The following is a 21131-nucleotide window of genomic DNA, read 5'->3' as shown; positions in this document are numbered from 1 at the left end:
TCACATCACACTGCAGTAATTGTAAGATATCATTTATTCCTTTTTCCAAATACTTTCTCATGTAGTTATCAGGTGGAACCCAATGGGTTTTCATTTTGCACAGGCTGGGTAGGTATTTAACTAACAACTTGCAGTTTTCCCCTCTTCCTTCTGTCTTCTTCTCTGTCTTGTGTGCTTTCACCTTCCTTTTTCTTTATGCTCTACTTAGTCACTATAATGCTTACTATACCTTCTGTCTCTCTCATTCCCTTTTTGTCTCCTTTCTGACTCTTTGCATTCTTTATATTTGTCCCAACTTCTAGCCACCTCCTCTGGGACCTTCTTATCCCCCCTTCCAACTCATCACTGGCCTCCCATCAAACCTTGCTGCACTCCTTCCTGTGATCATCTTCTACCACAGCTTCTGTCCCCATGACACTCAGTTTGCATTTGCTTGGGAATACCTTGCCCTCCTGGGCTATCTCGCATACTTTATACCACGTGCAGCAGCAGACTTGCCTCAGCCCTGATGCGTGTCTTGATTCCTTAACTCCCTTGTCCACTGGGACTCGGGTGTTATGTTGCAGCGGTGACGGAACCGCGGCGACTGAGAGGGTGCTCCCATTAGTACGTTTCCTTGGGGGAATCTCCTGGTGCCTCCCCGCCGTGACTGGACTGCATGGTCTTGTCCAGTCATGTGGTTGTTAGTTAATAAAAGCGCCTACCGCACCACTGACGTCACTGGATGTGTGTGCGAGGTAGCCATTGCAACCATTAACATTGGCTCCGTGTAATCATTGATAAAGGCCCCAGTAAATACCTGTAGCTGGTCTTTCAAGGTAGTGCCCAGTCCAGCGGCACTACATTACACTGGCGACGACGGCGGGCGGGTTCTCTTCGTGTTCCTGAACGGGGGCGGCAGCGCGATATTGGAGGAAGCCCCGCGGTGCTCGTGCCCCTGAAACTGACTGCTGCTGTCCGACGTGGGAGGAATCTGCACCGCTCCCTCAGGTGTGCCGGCAGTGAAATTCATACGAAACTAACAGAAGGACAACTCATCAGTGGCACATAGACAGTGGTGCCTGAACGTGCTGCAGGGTGGCAGCCAGCTGACACAGGCAGAAGCATTTGTGGCGCATGGTGTATGCAGCCAGCCAGAGCTGCGGGGGAGTAATTGAACTGTGGACGGTGGCAGCATCTGTGCCGGTGGAGACAATCTAGGCCTCATCTACCCCTCATTTAGGGGAAGGACAGTGTTATACGGCACAGCATCACACCCCCACATCCGCCTGCCCTAAAGAACAGTCACCATGTCCACTATTCTCCCCATTGAGCCATTTGTAATGGAGGTATCCTCATCTGCTCAGGCATCCATGTGGAAAGAATGCGTAGAACTCCTTATCATATTCTTTGAAGCAACGAAGGTACACAAAGACCAGAAGAGGGCCATGTTACTCCACCTAGGAGGGAAGGATATCCACTGCATCACAAAGACTCTTGTAGAGGCAATGCCCAAGACTCACATTACCCTCATCAACGCGCTCACGGGCCATTATGAACCGATGGCCAATCAGGACTACGAGCGCTTCATCTTTCGTCAAACTAGGCAGCTACCAGAAGAATCACTCGACACATTCCACGGCCGGCTCAAGCTCCTGGCATACGCATGTGGATTTAGAGATGAGACGGAGGAGATTAGAGGGCAGATCATCCAGGGGTGTGCATCAGCGAAGCTTCGCAAAAGAATATTGGAAGAGTCGGGCAAGGCATTAGCGGACATTTTAACCCTGGGATGCCCGAAAGAGCTGTACAAGGCTAGGGCAGTGCTCATGGAGGCAGCACTGCAGTCACCTATCAAAGTGGAACCAGTAAATGTGATGACGACGAAGCCGGCGGACCGTCGCAACAAAAAGTCGTCCACTAGTGGCCCACAAGGGGGTCAACGATACTGTGGGTACTGTGGTGGCCCACCTCACAAAGCAGCTGTTTGTCCAGCGAAGGGCAAGAAAAGCACAGTCTGAGGCCGATTCAACCATTTTGAAAAGGTATGTCGTTCCAAGCAGTACCGAAAGCCCAAGCAAATGGTTAATACGGTACCCGAGGGACGTGGCGAGTCGAGTGACATGGACGACGATGAGGAGGAAGAAAAGGCGGTTCACAAGGTGCACATGATTGGGGCTGTGTCAAGCAGGAGCAGGCGTCTGCCCCCAATGCCGCATTCGGGTGGGAGCCCAGAAAGTCACAGCCGTCGTGGACACCGGAGCCACCATTAACATAATGGCAGCCGCTCTCTACAAGATACATGCACCCAGCACCCTCTCTACAGCCCACTAAAATCACGGTCTACGCGTACGAACAGGACAAACCACTAGAAATTAAAGGAAAATTTAAAACCACAGTCACCCATGAAGACAAGTCAGTCAGTACCATGGTGTACGTCACTAAGGATGGACAAGGCATGCTCCTGGGATGCCGGGCCGCAGAGGATCTTGGCATCGTGTCATTTGCATTTCGGATCCATCAAGAGTCAATCCAGCACATACTCCAGGAGTTTGCATCAGTCTTTGAGGCCATCGGAAAATACAAAAGAAAGGAGATACATCTGCACATTGACAAGACCATGCAACTAGTGGCCCTACGACACCGCCGAGTGGCTTTTCATCTGCGACCATTGGTAGATCAAGAGCTACTCAAGCTGGAGCAGGCAGGCATAATTGAGAAGGTGTCGGGTCCCACGCCGTGGGTTTCTCCAATTGTCATAGCCCGAAAACCGAAGAAACCAGGCGTTGTGAGGATATGTGTCAACATGATATTGCCGAATGCAGCCATCAAAAGAGAGCGACACATCACCCTTACTATTGATGATTTGATCGGAGAAATGTCGGGGGCGTGCTGGTTTTCAAAGCACGACCTGTGATCGGGGTACCACCAACTAGTCCTTGATCAGGCGTCAAGAAACATCACGATCTTCTCCACTCATGTAGGTCTTCTCAGGTACACCCGTCTGAGCTTCAGCATATCAAGTGCGACCGAAGTATTCCAGAATGTAATCAGCAAGCTGATCATGGATATTCCTGGAGTCATCAACTTGAGTGATGACATTATAATACATGCCAAGTCAATCCCCGAGCACCATTCCCGACTGGTGCAAGTTCTCCAGAGGATCAAGGACGCAGGACTAACACTGCACAGAGAAAAGTGCGAATTTCTTAAGCACAAACTACAATTCTTCGGTTATACTTTCTCTGCTGATGGGGTGCACCCGGATCCTGACAAGGTCAGAGACATTAAGAATGCACCAGCCCCCGTCAACGTCACAGAAGTCCGCAGCTTCCTGGGCATGGTGAATTACTGCGAGCGTTTCATCAGAGATCTCACAACCCTTACTCAGCCCCTGAGGGATCTCACCAAAGACTCGTTCCCCTGGGCATGGGGAGAACCACAAGCAAAAGCATTCCAAGACATCAAAGATGCCCTATCTGTGGCCACAACTGTGCCATTTTTTTCCCCCCAAAAACTCACACTGGTTGCAGTCGACGCAGGTCCAAAAGGACTGGGCACAGTTCTCATGCAGCGCCGCACGGTGGAAGAAGACGGGCCCCGGTGGCCTTCGCCAGCCACTCCCTCACTGACACAGAGCAGTGGTACTCTCAGATTGAGAAGGAGGCCATTGCGATCCACTGGGGATTCCGCCACTTCCATTTTTATGTCTACGGCAAACCATTTGTGGTAGCCACGGACCACAAACCCCTTCTGCCTCTGTTCTCCGGCACTTCATCAAAACCGCTGCAGAGGATAGAAAAGTGGATGCTGCAGCTGCAAAATTATAACTGTCGAATTGAATACCAACCAGGGAGCCACAATCCCGCGGATTACTTGTCTCGTCATCCGAGGAGTGCAACAGCTCAAGAGGAAGAGGATGCTGTAGACACGGAGGAATATGTCCAGTGCGTCACGGAGGGGTCCTGTCCCATTCCTCTCTCCATGAATGATCTAAAGCATGAAACAGACAAGGATGAATGCCTGCAAAGAGTCAAGCAGGTGGTGAAACATGGCAACTGGCACAAAGTCAGAGAAGAGTGGAAGATACTGACGGAAGGGGCGCGCAGAATATTGGAGAGTTTATATCACGTACGTGAAGAGTTGGCAGAGGACAATACAGTTTGCCTCATGAGAGGACACCGGCTGGTAATTTCTTCGTCTTTGACCGACGGAGTTATTCAGTTGGCTCATAGTGGACATCAAGGAATGGTTAAGACCAAGTCGCAACTGAGAACCAAGGTGTGGTTCCCCCGATGGACGAGCTTGTTGAGGCCCCCATCCGGGGATGCCAGTAGTGCCAAGTAACTGGGGCAAGCCCCAAACCTGCTCCTGTGATCACAGAACCCAGGCCCCCTCGGCCATGGCTAAGCGTTAGTCTTGATTTCCGAAGTCTACCAGATAGAAAACAAACATTTGTGGCTATTGACGACTATTCCAAGTATCCGGAAATTGAGATTGTGAACACCTTAAGTGTCGCTGAGATAATCCCGAAGTTGGAAAAGGTAATAGCAACGCATGGCATTTTTAAAGAACTCAAAACTGACAATGGGCCGCCATTTCAAAGCCAGGAGATTGCAACATACTTAGCCTCGCTGGGCATCAAACATCGGAAGATTACTCCTCGCTGGCCACAAGCCAATGGGGAGGTAGAAAGATTTATACGGACCTTAAACAAGGTCATCCGCATAGCCCATGAACGTCACCAGCCCCTGGAGCTAGCTCTCTTCACATTCCTGAGAAATTACCACCAAACTCCTCACACCACAACGGGTCTAGCTCCCAGACATTTTTCAATGAGCCAAGTGGTCACGGACTCAATTCCTCATCATCCTCAATGGTTCCCGGAAAGCCCAGATGATCGCCGGATTGATGAGCAAAGGCGCAGGATGCACAAGCAGGTCAGTCGGCGCCATGGAGCTTGTCAGGTCCATCTGCAGCAAGGAGATAAGGTGTTGCTCAACAACCGTTCAACGAAGAGCAAGTTCCATCTTCCGTATGAGAAGCGCCCCTGGACTGTCATTAGAGTGCAAGGCACGCGAATAATGGCTCGGAGGGGCGGAGAAATTGTGACACGGAACGTGTCCCACTTCAAGAAATGTCATCTTGCAGAGACCCCTGTGCCGGACCAGGAAAGGGAGTGGCAAATACAGGTCCTGATCCACCATCCGATCCTCCCTGGAACACTGGGGGGCATGGAATGAGCATCGCCCCAGACACCCGTGATGGACACTCGCCTATCAGTGGACAGTGACCCCGGGGTAGCAGGGCATGATGGAATGCCCAAAAGCTCAGAAGAATCCTTGCCCCCACCATCAAGTGAGGCTGTGGGAGTCCCCATTAGTACGTTTCCTTGGTGGAATCTCCTGGTGCCTCCCCGTCATGACTGGACTGCATGGTCTGGTCCAGTCACGTGATTGTTAGTTAATAAAAGCGTCTACCACACCACTGACGTCACTGGACGCATGTGTGCGGTAGCCATTACAACCATCAACATTGGCTCTGTGTAATCATTGATAAAGGCCCCAGTAAATACTTGTAGCTGGTCTTTCAAGGTAGTGCCCAGTCCAGCGACACTACATTACATCGGCCTTGTAAATAGGGGAGGGAAGATTTCTTCTCCCCTCACTCTTTCCCATGGCTACTCTGCCCTGCACCCCCTTGACAAGTGCCACATGAGCCCTGTGTGATCCTGAACCTACTGCATTTAGCACCGCCGCCCTTGTGCATCTGAAGAGCAGCAAACAGCAGATCATGGTTCACTGAGCCGCCCGCAGACTTTCAGCGGTATTGGACTAGTTTGCAAGATTTTCCTATGGTTCATTCGGTCTTCTGATATTTGACCAGTAATTTACCAACATCTTTGATACACGATACCATCTGGTAAATACATCAGTTGAGTTCAGCAACTTCACTCCACCATCCTAAGTGTCTTTTATGCTATCTGCATCTTTGCTTCTCCATAGGTCTTTTTCCGCCCCTGACATCTTTCTCTACTTCCTGCTGGTACTGGTGAATAGTTGTGATAAAGCCAAAGCCTATAAGCTCCTTCGTTGAATTAAAAAGGGTGAACCTGGAAGGCATTTGGGGCATGAGAACAATGTGCAGGCTGGAAAGAGTCACACCGAATGACCCTCTGACATAAATGATATATAGGAGGAGTCAAAAACAAAAGCTGGAGTCCACATTTAGAAGTACAGAGGTATTGTGTTTCTGTTGGGTGCAGAATGACAGCTGGATCAGTTTAGGATGCCCTCTAACTGCACCCGACTCCGTGGTGACGTGCTCTGCACCGGAGGGAAACATGACCATTTCTCACGATTTTACTGAGAGGTGAATGATCATGAGATGTTTTATTCTGTGATGTCATCAGCATGCTAAGAAGCATTTTTAACCTGCTTAACGGATTTAGAAAGCTGGCTAGTATGGTTTGGTAAACCTATGGCATAAACATTGACTGCATATTTCCTGCATGGCGAGAGCAAAAGGAAACATTTCAGACGAGTTTTTTTGTCTGAAGTGAGGGTCAGGTGTAAACGGTGCGCTTCCCAGTGACAGCCGTTCGGTCTCCTCTACAATTCTTCTTTAACTTTTGTTTTGAAGAGGCATATCCAGATCTCTGTAAGTAAATTACACCCTGGTCTCACTTCATGGGATCTCTTTTCTGAAATGATTTAAGGCCATATAATCTTTGGCTGCACTTTGTTTTAGTTTTGATGTGGGAGTGCAGGAATACTACTGCACAGGCCAGTTGTGGTCTTATTAGAAGTGGCACAATAGTAAAATTGAATCTGCAACTGGCATACTTGCAGTGGCCTACCTTCTAAGTCACTAGGATTGACAAGAATGGAATAGTGACAAGCTCAGGACTCAGTGGTACTAAAGAACAGCCACTGCAGTGCGTCATTACTAACTGAAATGTACCTTCAGACTATGAACATGATTCATGAGCAATAACACACAGAAAATTAGGAAAGGTATCTCTTGTAACCAGATACAATACACATTCTCAATGACCTTTTTTAGGTCCAGCATAGGCGGTGCATGCAATAAATGTTTGCAATCTACTGCATCTTGCAAACGCCTATACGGTCAATCTTAGGAGTCAATCTCCAATAAGGAGCTGGTCACAGGGTCCAATCAGGACCAGTTCAACAAGTACCTCCGGATTTAAGTAGTCGTCAGTCCAGATTCAGGATGTTTTGGTGAACAGACATAAAAGCCAATGGAGGGGTCATGATGCAAGGGATGCAGGATGCTGAAGATACCAAATTACGTTGCTGATGCTGAGCTGACATTGAGGGTCTTCCTGTGGCCACCCCTTGGTCCATTAGCACGGGGAGGACACTTTGGCCTCAGGGGTCAATCTCCCACAAAGTCTGAGTGAAGTCCAGCACAAAACCTGTTGACAATGGACTACTGCTCTCTGATTACATCAAAATCAGTAGTTTCTTTTAATTAGGCCTGGGCGAAAATGTAATTACGTTGGAGTAACATGAGTAATTTCAGCTACGCACTACTCTTGTGATGCAAAATTACCGAAATCATGCAATTACGCCAGCTTGAGTAATTTGGGTCAAAAATCTTACTGCAGGAGCGAAGCAACATCAATCTTGGAGAGAGTGAGCAGCTGCTCACCACTGTTGTTCATGCCCTATAGCATTTAGTGCTCTTTTCTTAGCACAAAATGCATCTGCTAGCACATTTTGGACACAAGGGTGCATTTTGCACTATAAAAATAGTGCTAAATGTTGGATTACTGTTCTTGCGTAATAATGCATAAGAAGAAAGCAGCCAGGAGATTTTGTTATGATGCTATCAAACTTCTTTTTGTAGGGGACTCCCGCAGGAGTGAAAAGGTGCATTTGGAGCAAGTTTTGGAATGTAACAGGGATTGGATTCAGTCATGATAGATCGTCTCAGATGAGGGGAAAAAATCACTCCACACATGGGACTTAAAGTATATTGCAACATCTTCCATTCATATTATACTTTTCGGTGTTAAAATAAAAATGGCACACTTCAATATTTCTTTATCACAAATAATAAGGAACCTGTTAAATAAAAATCCAACATGTGCAGGTGGAAGACGCTACTGACAGGGCTTAACTTGTAAAACAGTAGGTACCAGGGCCCAAAGTTTTACCTAAAAGCCCGCGTCTCGGTCTACGAATATCGGGGGTGACCCACACCAAGGTTGCGCAGTCTTGATTCCATCTCAGGCTTCTTTCATCCACCACCACACAACCTCTGTTCTTGTATCTCACTCTTGCAAGTTCTTTTTCATCCCTGTTTTCTTCCTTAGTAACTGCTCTTCCGTCTTTGTCTTCCTCTCTATTTCCCCCTTTAGTGCTTTTCTCTCTGTCTTCCTCAGGATGAAAGCCTGATAAGGAACAAATAAGTGTCGGTCAACAAAAATGGGTGCGCACCATGCACAAACATACGCACACCCATGCACACGCACGCACACACACACACACACACACACATTCTCTCTCCGTCACTGCCTCGCTCTCTTGGGAAGGACCATCCACACAGGTTAACTGGTAACAGTAAAACAATATAAATGTATCAGCTGTCGGTAAAATCATAAATATATGTCATACAAAGTTATGCAGGATGCAGAAAAAAAGTTCACATTGGTTTAAGCTCTTGTGCAACGTTCATTGGGGTCTTCATCAGAAGGGGCAATAAATGTAACTATATAGAGTTGCCAATGACAACTTTCAATTTGTTTGACAATTCATTAACAGGGTATCATAAATTACCAGATGTGTCAACAGCCACTTCGTCGGCAACCTGTGGACATACGGATGTTCATACTAGCTTTTGACGTTGGGTAACCAATGAATTGACTGTCTTTATATAGTTTATTTGAGCCATTGACAAATCAAACATTAAGCTACCTGGCATATGGAGCTCATGTTGTAGTGTAGAGAAATGGTGGATTAAGGGAACACAGTTGTTCCACAGTGGTGGCGTTATGACTAACCATCTATATTTACTAGAGTCTAGGCCAAGCACTTCATCGCAGGTGCCTAGAAGCACATTCATGAACTTCACACTGCACATGTGCAATGAGCATTCTGTTCATTTCATATGTTCTATTACAGTTTTTCTTCATGGATGTCCTGAGTCACTAAGGGGACATGTAAACAAGGTCAGGCTGGCAGCACAATCGCTGTGAAGAACTTAGCCATTTTCTATATAAAACAGAAACTGCAAAGTATCTGCACCTCAGAGGTATGATGGGAGAGGGACTTGAACTCCTACAGTGCCCTGGCCTGAGGCCCAAGGTGCGTATTGTCCTGATGGTCCCTGTATCTGTGAAATTGATATTGTGACCATATACACAGTCTGCTTTTACCCTATTGTGTCTACAGTAGAGGATTGGGAACACATGCACCGAAGCTAATGTGAATGTATATATTAAGACTATAAATATTTCGAAGTTTATGTACTTGTTCGCATTCAAAATACACTTTACGCTCATTCACTGTTTGACGTTTTGTGTTTCAGAACAATGTTGTAGAAGGAGTAAAGGATACAACAGGGGAGCTGGTAAAGGAAATGGTAAAAACTATTTGCAATTAATTTCTCTTAATGATTTTTCAGCCTAGTTCATTTTTATTTGTTAAATGTTTGCTTTTGAAAATTGTTTGGTAGGTCGCTCAGGGATGAAAAATGCTAACTGATTGTTTTAAACGTTCACATAAATCGATTCTCAGCATACAATACATATGCCCTCACACCAATTAGTAGGGTTGTTGTGTGTTAGAATTCCATATGAAGAAAAGTATTGTGTTATTAATTTGTCCACTGATTCAACCAAAATGTCAGGAGTTGCCAATGTTATGTGTTTTTTCACAATCTCAGTATCCGAGTTTCAGTTACCCTACCAGTTAGAAGATAGGGACACGAACACTCAGTAGTATCTGAGGAGGGATCTATATGCTGAATTTGTTTCATATCATATAAAGAAGGCAGAAGAAACTAAACCTAATGGGCTTTCAATGTAAGAATCATCAGAGATCCTTTACCATCCATTTATCAAGCAAGAACCTGTTAAGTTGTCTCGTTGTCTTGAATGATTCACATCTATCAAGAGGTTTTGTCTGTGCTTTGGTCTAACTGATTTGCGGGCTGTGTTCAACAATGGCAACCACACATTTCTGATCCATTATCTTGAGGAATTATGAATTAGAAACTCTGACTTTGTCTCTCTCTGCTCTAAAGTAAGCACAGACCATACGTTTGGGAAACGTTTGTTGCGATTGTTACCTATATTATTTTATGTCGGTATGCATTCTCTTAATATTCCCATGTGCTCTAATTGAGAAAGAGGTTGCCAAGCGTATGAATAGCAGTGTCTCCCAGACCACCAGAGTGCTGCAGGTAAGAACGTAGCCACCCACTGTGAACCCCCTCAGTGGGACAAGCGGAGAGTAGAGTCAAGCAGTTTTAGCCCTCGGGACCCCCCGCCTAAAACGCTCCTGAGTTATCTGCAAATGGAGTAAATGTTGGTCCCTTGGTCGATGACTGGGAAGTAATTGCTTATTAAGATGGGCCAAGTGAATATATCTGATTGGGGGAGACTTATCTTGTCAGCGTGGTGCCCAACCAACCAAAGTGCCATGAACCCCCATAACACAAGCACAAGCAGCACACATGGAAAATGCATAAACGAGGCGAAATAAAGCATTTCTACTGATATCGCCAACTTAAGATCAGGGTTTTCCTGGTCTTAAGTTTGGCGTTAGCTCCTATTTACGCTGCTCTTGTGAATAGGGGGCAGCATAAATATCAATGGGTGTTGCATGGAATGCCCACCGCAACACCCACTGCAAGTCATTTTCATGCTAAACATAGCGTGAAAGAGGGCCTATTCACAAGGCAGCGTTAAGCCACGTTAAGTGGCTTAACGCTGCCTTGTGAATAAAGCAAGGCCCCTATTGCCACCACCAAGTCACTTTCAGTGACGTTGTGGTGGCGATAGAGTCTTCAGAATATGCCCCTTTGTTTGATAACAGAGAGTGAAAGAGTTGTTTATCTAGTAGTTGTCTTGAAACATTGGAGAATTACCCTTGCATCCGTCCGTCCTGTCCTATTAGCGGCCAGGAGGTAAAACCGTAGGTTGATTAATGGCCGAATCTGAAATGATGCTCTTTTGTTAGAACTATGGTAAAACCTCTGCTTACATTTATTTTCAGATTAATTCTTGATGCATATTAATAAAAATGTACAGTATGAAGGTGAGGGGATTCTCGTAATGTATCATATGTTGTCTCCAATGATGGCTTTTTCTTACATTTTCTTTTCTTTGATTTTGTTACAGGAACATATAGAACTTCTTGGTACTGTTCTTGGCGTGGCAGGTTCCGTTGTTTGCAATGAGGGCGTAAGTCACTTTGAGTATCTTTTAAATATTGACTACAACTAACCTGAATATTTAGGTGATTCTGCTGTTTTTTAAAATAATTTTGAGTTAATTTCCACTTATCTAACTGAAAAATCATAGTTTTGTCTTCAAATTAATATCTGCCAAATTCCCACATCCCTGGCCGGGTGTAGTTCTGTCTCAGGTGCCAGCAATCACCTAAGAGTTTGCCTCAGACGGATGAAACCTGAGCAGCAAGGCTGTGTTAGTTGCACATTCTGGGCCTCATTTATAAGAGGGTTGCATCATGTTTGCACCACGGGACGTGGTACTTGCGTGAGGCAAACCTTTAAGTCTAATGTTTGAAGCCATGCAAAGCCACTTTGCATGCCTCTGAGAGGCTTCAAAAATCTTGAGTAACCCAACGCAGCACAAATCAATGCGTTGTGTTACGTGTACTGGGAAGGCATTCCATGGGCATCGCATGGGTGTTACCACGCAACTCCCATGGATTTGATGCATCCCCAAATTTACAAGAACTTGTAAACTTTGGGATGTGCTAAAATCTTACACCTTCCTAGGGGAGGCGTACCAAGGTGGAATATCTCTTTTTCCCCTCGTTTCTTCCTCTTTATACGTCTGCTGCATTCTTCAGCACACATAGAAAGAGGAATATGCCTCCCAGTATTGATTTTGCGCAGAAAGGTGACCCGTTCTGCTCGAAAGCAATCGTGCATGCAAGGCCGACACCCTTGCGCCAGGCACAGCAGGTGCAGGTAAGAGCTTTGGGGCAGGGTCGGGCGAGGGTGAGGGGGGAGTCAATAGACGACAGAATAGGGAAAATAAAAATAAAAAATAAAGCCACTTACCTTGTGCGTACCGCATCACCGATGCGGCGAGCGCAAGGAAAGTGGTATTCTTTAAATACTTGTGTTTCACAATAATGTTGTTTTTGATATTGTGTCAGTGATCCCTCAATGGATAGCCACTGGACCTGGCCAGTTGCAAGGCTATAATTTTAACAACATAGAGGTGTGATTGTCTAGATGGATGCCCCAGACCAATACTGGCCAGTAATCTGTACAGAAACATGTTGGCTTTTCAATGTACACTGAGGCCCTCACTACGAGTTGCCCGGTTTTTGGGTGAATAATTTTAGCCCTGAGTCTGAATTTACCCTGTCCAATAAATAACTTGCAACTACGACTTTGTGTCAGGTAAAGAGGTCCAATCTGCACCAAAATCTGCATGCCCAAGTGATTATCAGTCCAGGAGTTACCGAACAAAGCGCAGTTATCAAGGTCACTTGTAATGAGGGCTCAAATAACTCATGCATTCTTCGATTCTAACCTTGTCGTAGGAAGGCCATAATACAACTAATAGTTACCTACCACTGCACAATTGTTGCTTTTTGACCCTGACACTAAAAAAAGCTTTCAACATTTTGGTTGCTCATTCTAAACTTTAAAAAAAGAGTACCTTTAAAACATTTCGAGAATAAGCTTGCTGTGTGCAATATCTGCTCAGGACCGGAATTGATGATGAAACATGTCCTGTTGTCTCCTGAGGGAATCGCCCGGTCTTTGCTGCTGTCTCCTCCCTTGCCCTGCTGCTGCCCTTTGTGCTGGTCTCCCCTCGCCGCCGCCACTCCATCAACGCGGCTGACGAGAGGGGTGGACCACAGGACCCAGAAGGCTTAGCGGCGCTCAGCTGTTAGCGGGACTTTCGCGCCAGGCGGCGCTTGAAATTGACGAGCGCCCCGGCAGAGCGGGTGCTCCTGTTGTCTCCTGAGGGAATCGCCCGGTCTTTGCTGCTGTCTCCTCCCTTGCCCTGCTGCTGCCCTTTGTGCTGGTCTCCCCTCGCCGCCGCCACTCCATCAACGCGGCTGACGAGAGGGGTGGACCACAGGACCCAGAAGGCTTAGCGGCGCTCAGCCGTTAGCGGGACTTTCGCGCCAGGCGGCGCTTGAAATTGACGAGCGCCCCGCTTCGCGGGCACGCGAGCGGGCACCGCCGGGCTAAGCCCGGGCAAAGGGCGGGTCGTCTGTGGCCGTCCGTGGTCGGGCGAGGACGGGACGGGCCACACCATTGTCTTCTGTATCACTGAGCCACTTTACTGGGACTGCCATAAAACAGGTACTGATATTGAGGAACATTTTTACGCTTGGGGATACCACCTCCTGAGTTATCTGTATATAGTCGCCGTATATGGATGCTATGTCCAAAGCAAGGAATCCTACAATGACTAACACTATGGACAATTACTTGGTCCAAATTGTCAGTAAAATTAATAATGAAAGGAGGGCTTCATTGGGGCTATCATGTTCTCCTAGCTCTCCTCCACTGATTCCTTTGTCTGGCGCATTGTTGGCTTCTCCTTTACAGCCAACAAGTAGTATGTCCCTAGACTTAATAAGTGTAGATAGTGACTTACCCGATTCCTGCCCGCCCTTAGCCTCCAAGTCCCCACTAGATTCTGTATTAGATATAGATGAGTCGGCTACAGAAGCTGACTCGCAGTCGCCTGCTCTTCCCCTGAGAAGTAGGCTAGTTAGAGCATGCAGAAAGTCCCAATTTAAAAGTAATGGGTCCCGCCCAGGGAGGAAAAGGGTCACTATTGTGAATAAAAGTACTACCAAAGAAGATCCTCCAGGGTCAGTTTCCAAAATAATTCCAGACACTGAGCTCACCGATAAGATTAGAGACATGATAGATACCAAAATAGGAGATATTATAACCCCCTTGGTAGCCAAAATTGACCATCTTACGGCAGAGATAGCTAGATTAAATGCCATAATAAACAGACCGGTGGATGAAGTTGCTAGAACTATTCCTATATCCCCAAATATACGTATCTTAAAGGGGGTACCTCCGAACGGAGGACAAAGGAAAACAGGAGGTGCACAAGCGAATACCCCATCTCTGTCACCTGGAACTAACAAAAATCTCCCGAAGGCAAATACTGACACACCCAAGGCACCAGTAGTAAATAACCAATTTCAATGTATTTCCCAGGCAGAACCTCTTACATTGGTACTTGCCAATGTTCCTGTTTTGACTACTGACAAGTCGGAAACTACATCTTCCTTGATCAGTAAACCGTTGTATTGGTTGGTGAATAACATGAAGATGTCCCCTTGGGGTAAGCAGAAACTAGCCAGGGAAATTATTATGGCAAGAAGGGTCCAATGGCTAGGGCATCACCCGAAAAAATTTAAAGGGGATTGTGTGGTATTAAATTTTTCCAATCCTGATGTCCTCCCAGATATTTTGGCCAACTTAAATTCCCCGCAACAAAGACAAGGTGTTATCATTCCGTTAACCCTTAAATATTTTTATTATATGAGAAATCGAGTCATTCACAAAGGAGTATCAAGACCAGGGTGGACACTGTCTCCAAGTAAAGGGGGTAGGAGCGTTTCCACCAGCAACTGGAACATTAGCCTGGAGAATAGATTTGAGGTGTTGTCGGGCTTAAATGATTGCGATTGACTCAAAGATAGACCTAATGTGGTGAACATTGATATGGGGTTGGCCGTAATTGTAGCAGACCCCATTCCTTTTGCTAGCATTAGTGCTACTGAGATATCAGGGAATCACCAAAGAACTTGTAATGTTGTTATGGACTCATTGGGGTCTAAGCCCTTAGATAATCCCGGTGGGATGTGCCTAGCATTTAACTCCTTGGAAAGTGCTTTACCAGCAGACCCAAGTGCTACTATTGTTTGTCTGGGTAAGAAATCAGGTGAGATACAGGATCTACAGATTAATAATTTACCTGATCCCCTAGAATTTGATTCATTGATAAATGTTGCATCTGATAACTTAAGTCCCGCTAGCGATCGCCAGGATATGGGAATTGGTGAGACTATAGGACCATTGATTAAACATTCTTCTTGTCCTTTCGTATCTGATTCAGGACTGGCTATCCTATCCTGGAATATTGCAGGTATAAATAACAAGTTGCATTCCGGTGTATGGAGTAGCTTTGTGGATCAATTTGATATTATTTTATTCCAAGAATCTTGGTCTGTGGCCCCAGTCTTCCGCCCTGGATTTCTAAACTTTTGAATACCTGCCACTAAAAAAGCTAAAGGCCGACCACTTGGTGGTTTGATAATATGGGTACGACAGTCACTATGTTGCAAAATCACTCAACCTAATCTCCCATCGTTAGATGTTATGTCTTTAATTCTAAACTGGCCTAACAACAACAGCATGGCTATCTTTAATATCTACGCTCGAGGGATGGTTGGGGGCACCTCGCCAGAGGTGATAAATGTCTTGGATCACCAGCTTGCAGTGCTTCCCCATGAGATTGTAAAAATTGTTGGAGGAGATTTTAATACAACCTTCGAGCCTCTTGGTCCGGAGGACCGATTCCTTGCTATTGAAGAGGACAACAGGTGAGGTATTCCCCAGTTGGACCTTCCCTCAGTTAAGAAATGGTCCGCTGCAGCCATCCAACTCAAAGCCCTTTGTCTAGAAAGAGGGCTTAGAGCTGCAAATGGGCGCACTAAATCAGATCAGCAGGGTGCAAGCACATTTGATAATGGAAGGTCTGCCAGTCGAATCGATTACTTATTGGTGGATATTAGAGTATGGAACAGATTGAATGACATGTCCGTAATCACGCGGGACGAAAGTGATCATAATCCCTTGTATTTAGAGTTACATTTACCAAACACCCCTAGAGAAACTAAAATTGAGGGAGGGAAAGTAACTATGGACATTGTCACATCAAACAACATGCGTCATGTCAAATGGGATAGATTTGTTGAGAAGGTGGAAATCTTAAATGACCTCAAGGAAACTGTCATCTGTGAGGTGGCCAATCTAGCCCCTAAATCTACTAACCCTGATTTCTATCTAGTTATGCTCAAGGCCCATAACATTTTCTTTACTAAACTGCAAGGGTTTTTTATGAAACCCCCTAGTAGTGGGAAAAACACTAAGGGTTGTCCACCTGAAGAGGGATGGTTTAACAAATCCTGTAAAATAGCCCGTAAGAACCTGAGTGTTGCTCTGAGATCAGGAGTAGCAGAAGATGTGAGATCAGCCAGGAAGCTCTACAGGCAAGCTCAGGTAATATCAAAGAAGGATTGGGACGAGAATCAGTGGCAGGACTTGAAATCCGCATGCTTGGCTAAAGACCAAAAACGATTCTGGGCCACATTAAAGTGGGGTAGAGGTGGCTCTGCACCCTCCCCACAAAATCACGTGGCAAAAAATCAATGGGTTGACTTTTTTAAACCGCAGTATGCTTCTGTCCCTTCCGCAGAAGAGCAATCACTCCCTCCCACTGTCTATTTCCAAACGCAAGTGTTTTCAATTAAAGAGGTTAACCTAGCTTTGGACAGTATAACAGCGGGACGTGCACCTGGAATGGATGGTATACCCGCGGATGTGTTCTTAACAGATAGATTATCTTGGTGCCAATACTTTCAATGGCTAGCAAATTCAGTGGCTATGGGCGCACCTGTCCCTCCTTCATGGACAGGTGCAGAAATAATCCCGGTTTATAAAAAGGGTGACAAATCACTCCCAAGTAATTATAGACCTATTAGTCTCATAGACTCAGCACAAAAATTAATAGGTCGGTTGGTACAAAATAAGCTCCAGTCTTGGGTTGAGGACAATAACATTTTGTCACCATACCAAGCCGGGTTTAGACCCTGCACCAGTTCTATCGATCAGGTTTTTTACTTTTTAGCTCTCTACTGGAGGAATGTGAAGTTGTCCAAAGGGACTCTTTATGCAGTTTTTATTGACCTGCGATCAGCATTCGACCTGGTTCCTCGTCATAAACTTTGGAAGGTTCTTGCCCAGGCAGGTATGGCCCCGGAATTACTAACCTTACTCGTCCGCTTACATCAGAACAATTTTGCGCAAATTAGATGGGGAAGCCAGGGGGAGGTGACGGACCCATTTCCCGTTGAACGGGGTGTTCGACAGGGATGTGTCCTGGCACCGACATTGTTCTCTTTATACATTAATGGGATAGTCGATTACCTTGATAGGTCCCCTACTGACGCCCCAATCCTAGCAGGATCCAAAGTGCCTGTTCTCATGTTCGCGGACGACACGTTGTTGGTTTCACGAACCCCAAGCGGATTGCAGAAAGCGTTAAACGTATTCGCTGAATTCTGTAAGGATCGGGGTTTAGAGATAAATACCTCTAAAACTAAATTTATGTGTCTAAACCAACGGAATAATTCTAAAGGGGTAATTAAATATAATGGTATTCCATTGGAACAGGTCGAGGCTTTTACATACCTAGGAATATCGCTCCAACATAGTATGAAATGGTCAAACCATATAGATATGACTGTCTTAAAATTCCACCAGCTTGCAGGTGCAATTATTTCCAAGCACAGATCTTCATTGACTAAGCCAATTAGGCCTGCCTTAGAAATTTATAACATGAAAGTTATTAGTGCATCGCTGTATGGCTCAGAGTTATGGGGGTTTGCAAATCTAAGTAGCTTACAGCTGGCTGAAAATAAATTCCTGCGCAGCCTAACAGGCGTTCCCCAAAGCACCCCTACGATCCCATTAAAATATGATCTAGGGAGAAAAAAAATCGAGGATTTGGCACGATTACGTCCACTTCTCTACTGGCGGCGGATCATGACAACGCCGGAACTTGAACATTATGCTAGTGCCCTGAAGGACATAATTAGGGCTGATTGTTTTCATTCCATTACTTGGCTTAAAGAAATTAAGAACTTGCTCATAAAACTGGAGCTAGGGTTTTTATGGAATGATGCAAACAGTGCAAGTATCCCATCAAAGTCAATCCTTAAGAAATTATATTGGGATATGACCCTAACATCTGCCTCCTATATTGGCCAAGGCTCTAATTTGACTGGCCGTTTCTTTGATATAAAATTCTTACCATCTTATGAGGCATATTGGGATATTATAGAGAGGCCAATGGACAGGAAACTGTATTTCCAGTTCAGAGTAGGGTCCCTCCCTGTAAAAGCTTTCACCCATAAATGGTCAATCTCAAAGAATGATAAATGTCATCATTGTTCAGACTTGATTGAGGATGCCGGTCATTTGTTGTTTGTGTGTCCGCTTTATATTGCCCCCCGCCGTAGATGGATAAAACCAGTATGCCTAAATTTGGGAACACGTAGCTATAAGGAAGCTCTAAGAATTTTTGAATCTGATTGCACCCCCTGCTTGGTAATTGCCGTTGCTAAATTTTTGGGGTGGGCTTGGATATTGCGCCTTCGTACTTTGAAACCCACTGAAGCTGATCAATGAGTGTTTTGTCACCAAGAAATGTCTATTAATTTTATCTAATGTTTGATCTTTATGATCTTTTATTCACCGATGATGTTTTTATTTGATGTAATTCGCCAGCATAATGATTTAATGTATTTTTAAACTATTTTATCTTAGTATTTATGGAACTGTTAGGATGTATTTGCTTTTATGACATGCTGTCGAATAAAGCTTTTGAAACTTGAACTTGAACATGTCATAATAATTAGGTAGATCTATCCTGGAAAAATCTCATATAAGGTATACACTAATTCACAATCTTATATACCAAAGAGGAAAATGGCCTTTGTTGCCATACATTCACAGCTGTAGTACCATTCTCAAGAGAAAGTGGAAATCTAACAGACATGTTCCTTGTCTGAAGTTTTCAGTTTTCTTTGCCCTACGCTGGTGTGCAAGCCTCTTTTCTGGATGAATACTGCAAGTATCAGAACCCAAAATAAATGTATCTTCGATGTGGCAGGTCAATCTGTTATGGAAGAAATGCTAGCAAATCGGATCACTTCCCATGCACCTGATCCAGCACAGAACGGTGCCATTGACTTATAGGCGACGCATTGAATGAAAAACCAGTTTAACAATAGCTCATTGTCAGAGCCCCAGACTCCGATAGATGTCTTATTCAGCAGCAGCAGCAAGTTTGGGACTAGAGAAGCATGTGTCGGTGGTTCCCAACCTCAAAGAATACAATGGTCAGTATCCGAAAAGCATGCGCGGCATGCCAGCACATCACGATGCAGTTTTCACAAGTCAGGTTTGAGGGTGACGCGACCCTCAGAGTCGACCCAGTAACAGTCCTTGCACAGATAAGAAAGGTGAGATTAGGCCCACAGGCACCAGTGCCTTATAGCCTCATAGGGGTTCAAACCATGATACAGTCACCGAGAAGGCCAACATGTAACTATCCTTAGACAAAAACCGACCACGTTTGAGGTCTAACAAATAGGGCAGTGGATTCTGTAAATATTCTTTATTTGAAGAAATGTTAATTCTTTTTCAAAAAAGCAAACTGGTCTTCATCAGGGGCCCTAACAATAACAGTGCTCATTTCACGTTATAATTCATGGGCTATGGGTCATTCAGTTCTACAATAACGAAAGTATATCAGGATATCGATACAATAACATACAACATTTTGTTTATGTCATGGCCCTATTATGGAGTTGGTAAATGAACGTATCTGACTACAACGTTTTGAACACTGAAGTCCCTTCTCCAAAAAGTTCACAAGTGCATGCAACAGAAAGTACATTAATTAGCAGGACTGCATTCGCTGTACTGGAGATTGAACTAAAAGGGACTATCCCTTTTGTATCGCCCTGAGGCAGCATGCACACCACCACTACCAGACATCTATCAGTCTAAAGCATGAAGAAACCTGGTAACATACTAACTCGCAAATCTGGAGTAATTCCCTGAGCAGTGCTTAATTTGAGCTGGTGGTTTCCGATGCTCGGCACAGGGTCTTAATTGTCAACGCCTGTACTCATGAAAGTCAACCACATGATGGCGCTGTTTGTCTAAATGAAAGATGAGCACACACAAGTTGTTTTTTTAATTGAATAAACATTTAAAGGGCTGATACATGCTGTCCAAGACATTATCATAGCTTTGGGGTCTCAAATAATCTGAATTATCACTTTTGCAGGAGTGTGATGGTTGTGTTGGTCCTCTCATTGGCAGGGCTGGCAGGGGCAATGGGTGGGGCAAGCTGCAGTGGTCTCCTTTGTTTTGTTTGTTTTTTTGTCACCACTGTACCTGAGATATCCTATTAAATGGCTTTCTTAACTGTCAGTCCTTGTATAACTCAAGAACTTGATGCAGGGAAAAATCACTTGCAGCTTATGATGGCACACCATGCCCAAAGAAGTCTGCTAGCACAGCACCAGTTAGGTTTACTGAGGTCTGGATGGAGAGTCTGCATTTCAGTTATCCAGGAGCATGTTATTCAGCATTGCCTGTTTTTTTTCTCTTGCAGGGGGGCATCTTATCGGGAATTTAATCCACGTGGCGGATTCTGCAACAACGCTGATGGTTGGAAGCCCTTTCTTTCCAACTTTCCACACAAGGGATCATCTTTCATTTCTCTTACTCAGCATGTTATTCTCTAGGAACCTCACGTGATTTTGTACAGTCCCTTGTGTTAATTTAACAATAAAGTAGAAAGAGCATCACAGTCCCTGACTCGTCTCCATCATTTTCTAAATCTCTGAGAGAGAGGTTTAGCAGGCAGAGACTTCACTTGAGAGTGGGCTGTGGATTTGTCTCCAACCTCTGTTAAATATTGCTATCGGTGCCTAGAAAAGAATCAACAAATCACAGTTCCACAGCCCTCTTCACTTTGGAGGCCGCCATTTCTTCTTCCAAGTTCAGCTCTACAGTCACATAGTTATAATCACCAAGGGCTTTTCTGGTCATGAAATACGAACACAGCTAGTGAT

General features: G+C 45.2%; 1 protein-coding gene across 1 annotated transcript in view; it reads left to right on the top strand.

The window, feature by feature from the left end:
* LOC146811143 (uncharacterized) overlaps positions 1 to 20866 on the top strand; it is a 198812-nt gene extending 177946 nt beyond the window's left edge. The window contains exons 6-8 of the mRNA XM_085618210.1: positions 9538 to 9591; positions 11354 to 11416; positions 20669 to 20866. Coding sequence (XP_085474336.1) covers positions 9538 to 9591; positions 11354 to 11416; positions 20669 to 20692 — 141 coding nt within the window. The 3' untranslated portion in view covers positions 20693 to 20866. The remainder of the gene's footprint in view (positions 1 to 9537; positions 9592 to 11353; positions 11417 to 20668) is intronic.
* The last annotated feature ends 265 nt before the right edge of the window (positions 20867 to 21131 follow it).

This window comes from Triturus cristatus, chromosome 7, assembly GCF_964204655.1.
Source record: "Triturus cristatus chromosome 7, aTriCri1.1, whole genome shotgun sequence".
Taxonomy (NCBI): domain Eukaryota; kingdom Metazoa; phylum Chordata; class Amphibia; order Caudata; family Salamandridae; genus Triturus; species Triturus cristatus.
The sequence above is the reverse complement of the archived record's forward strand: the minus strand, read 5'-3'. Positions and strand labels throughout refer to the sequence as shown.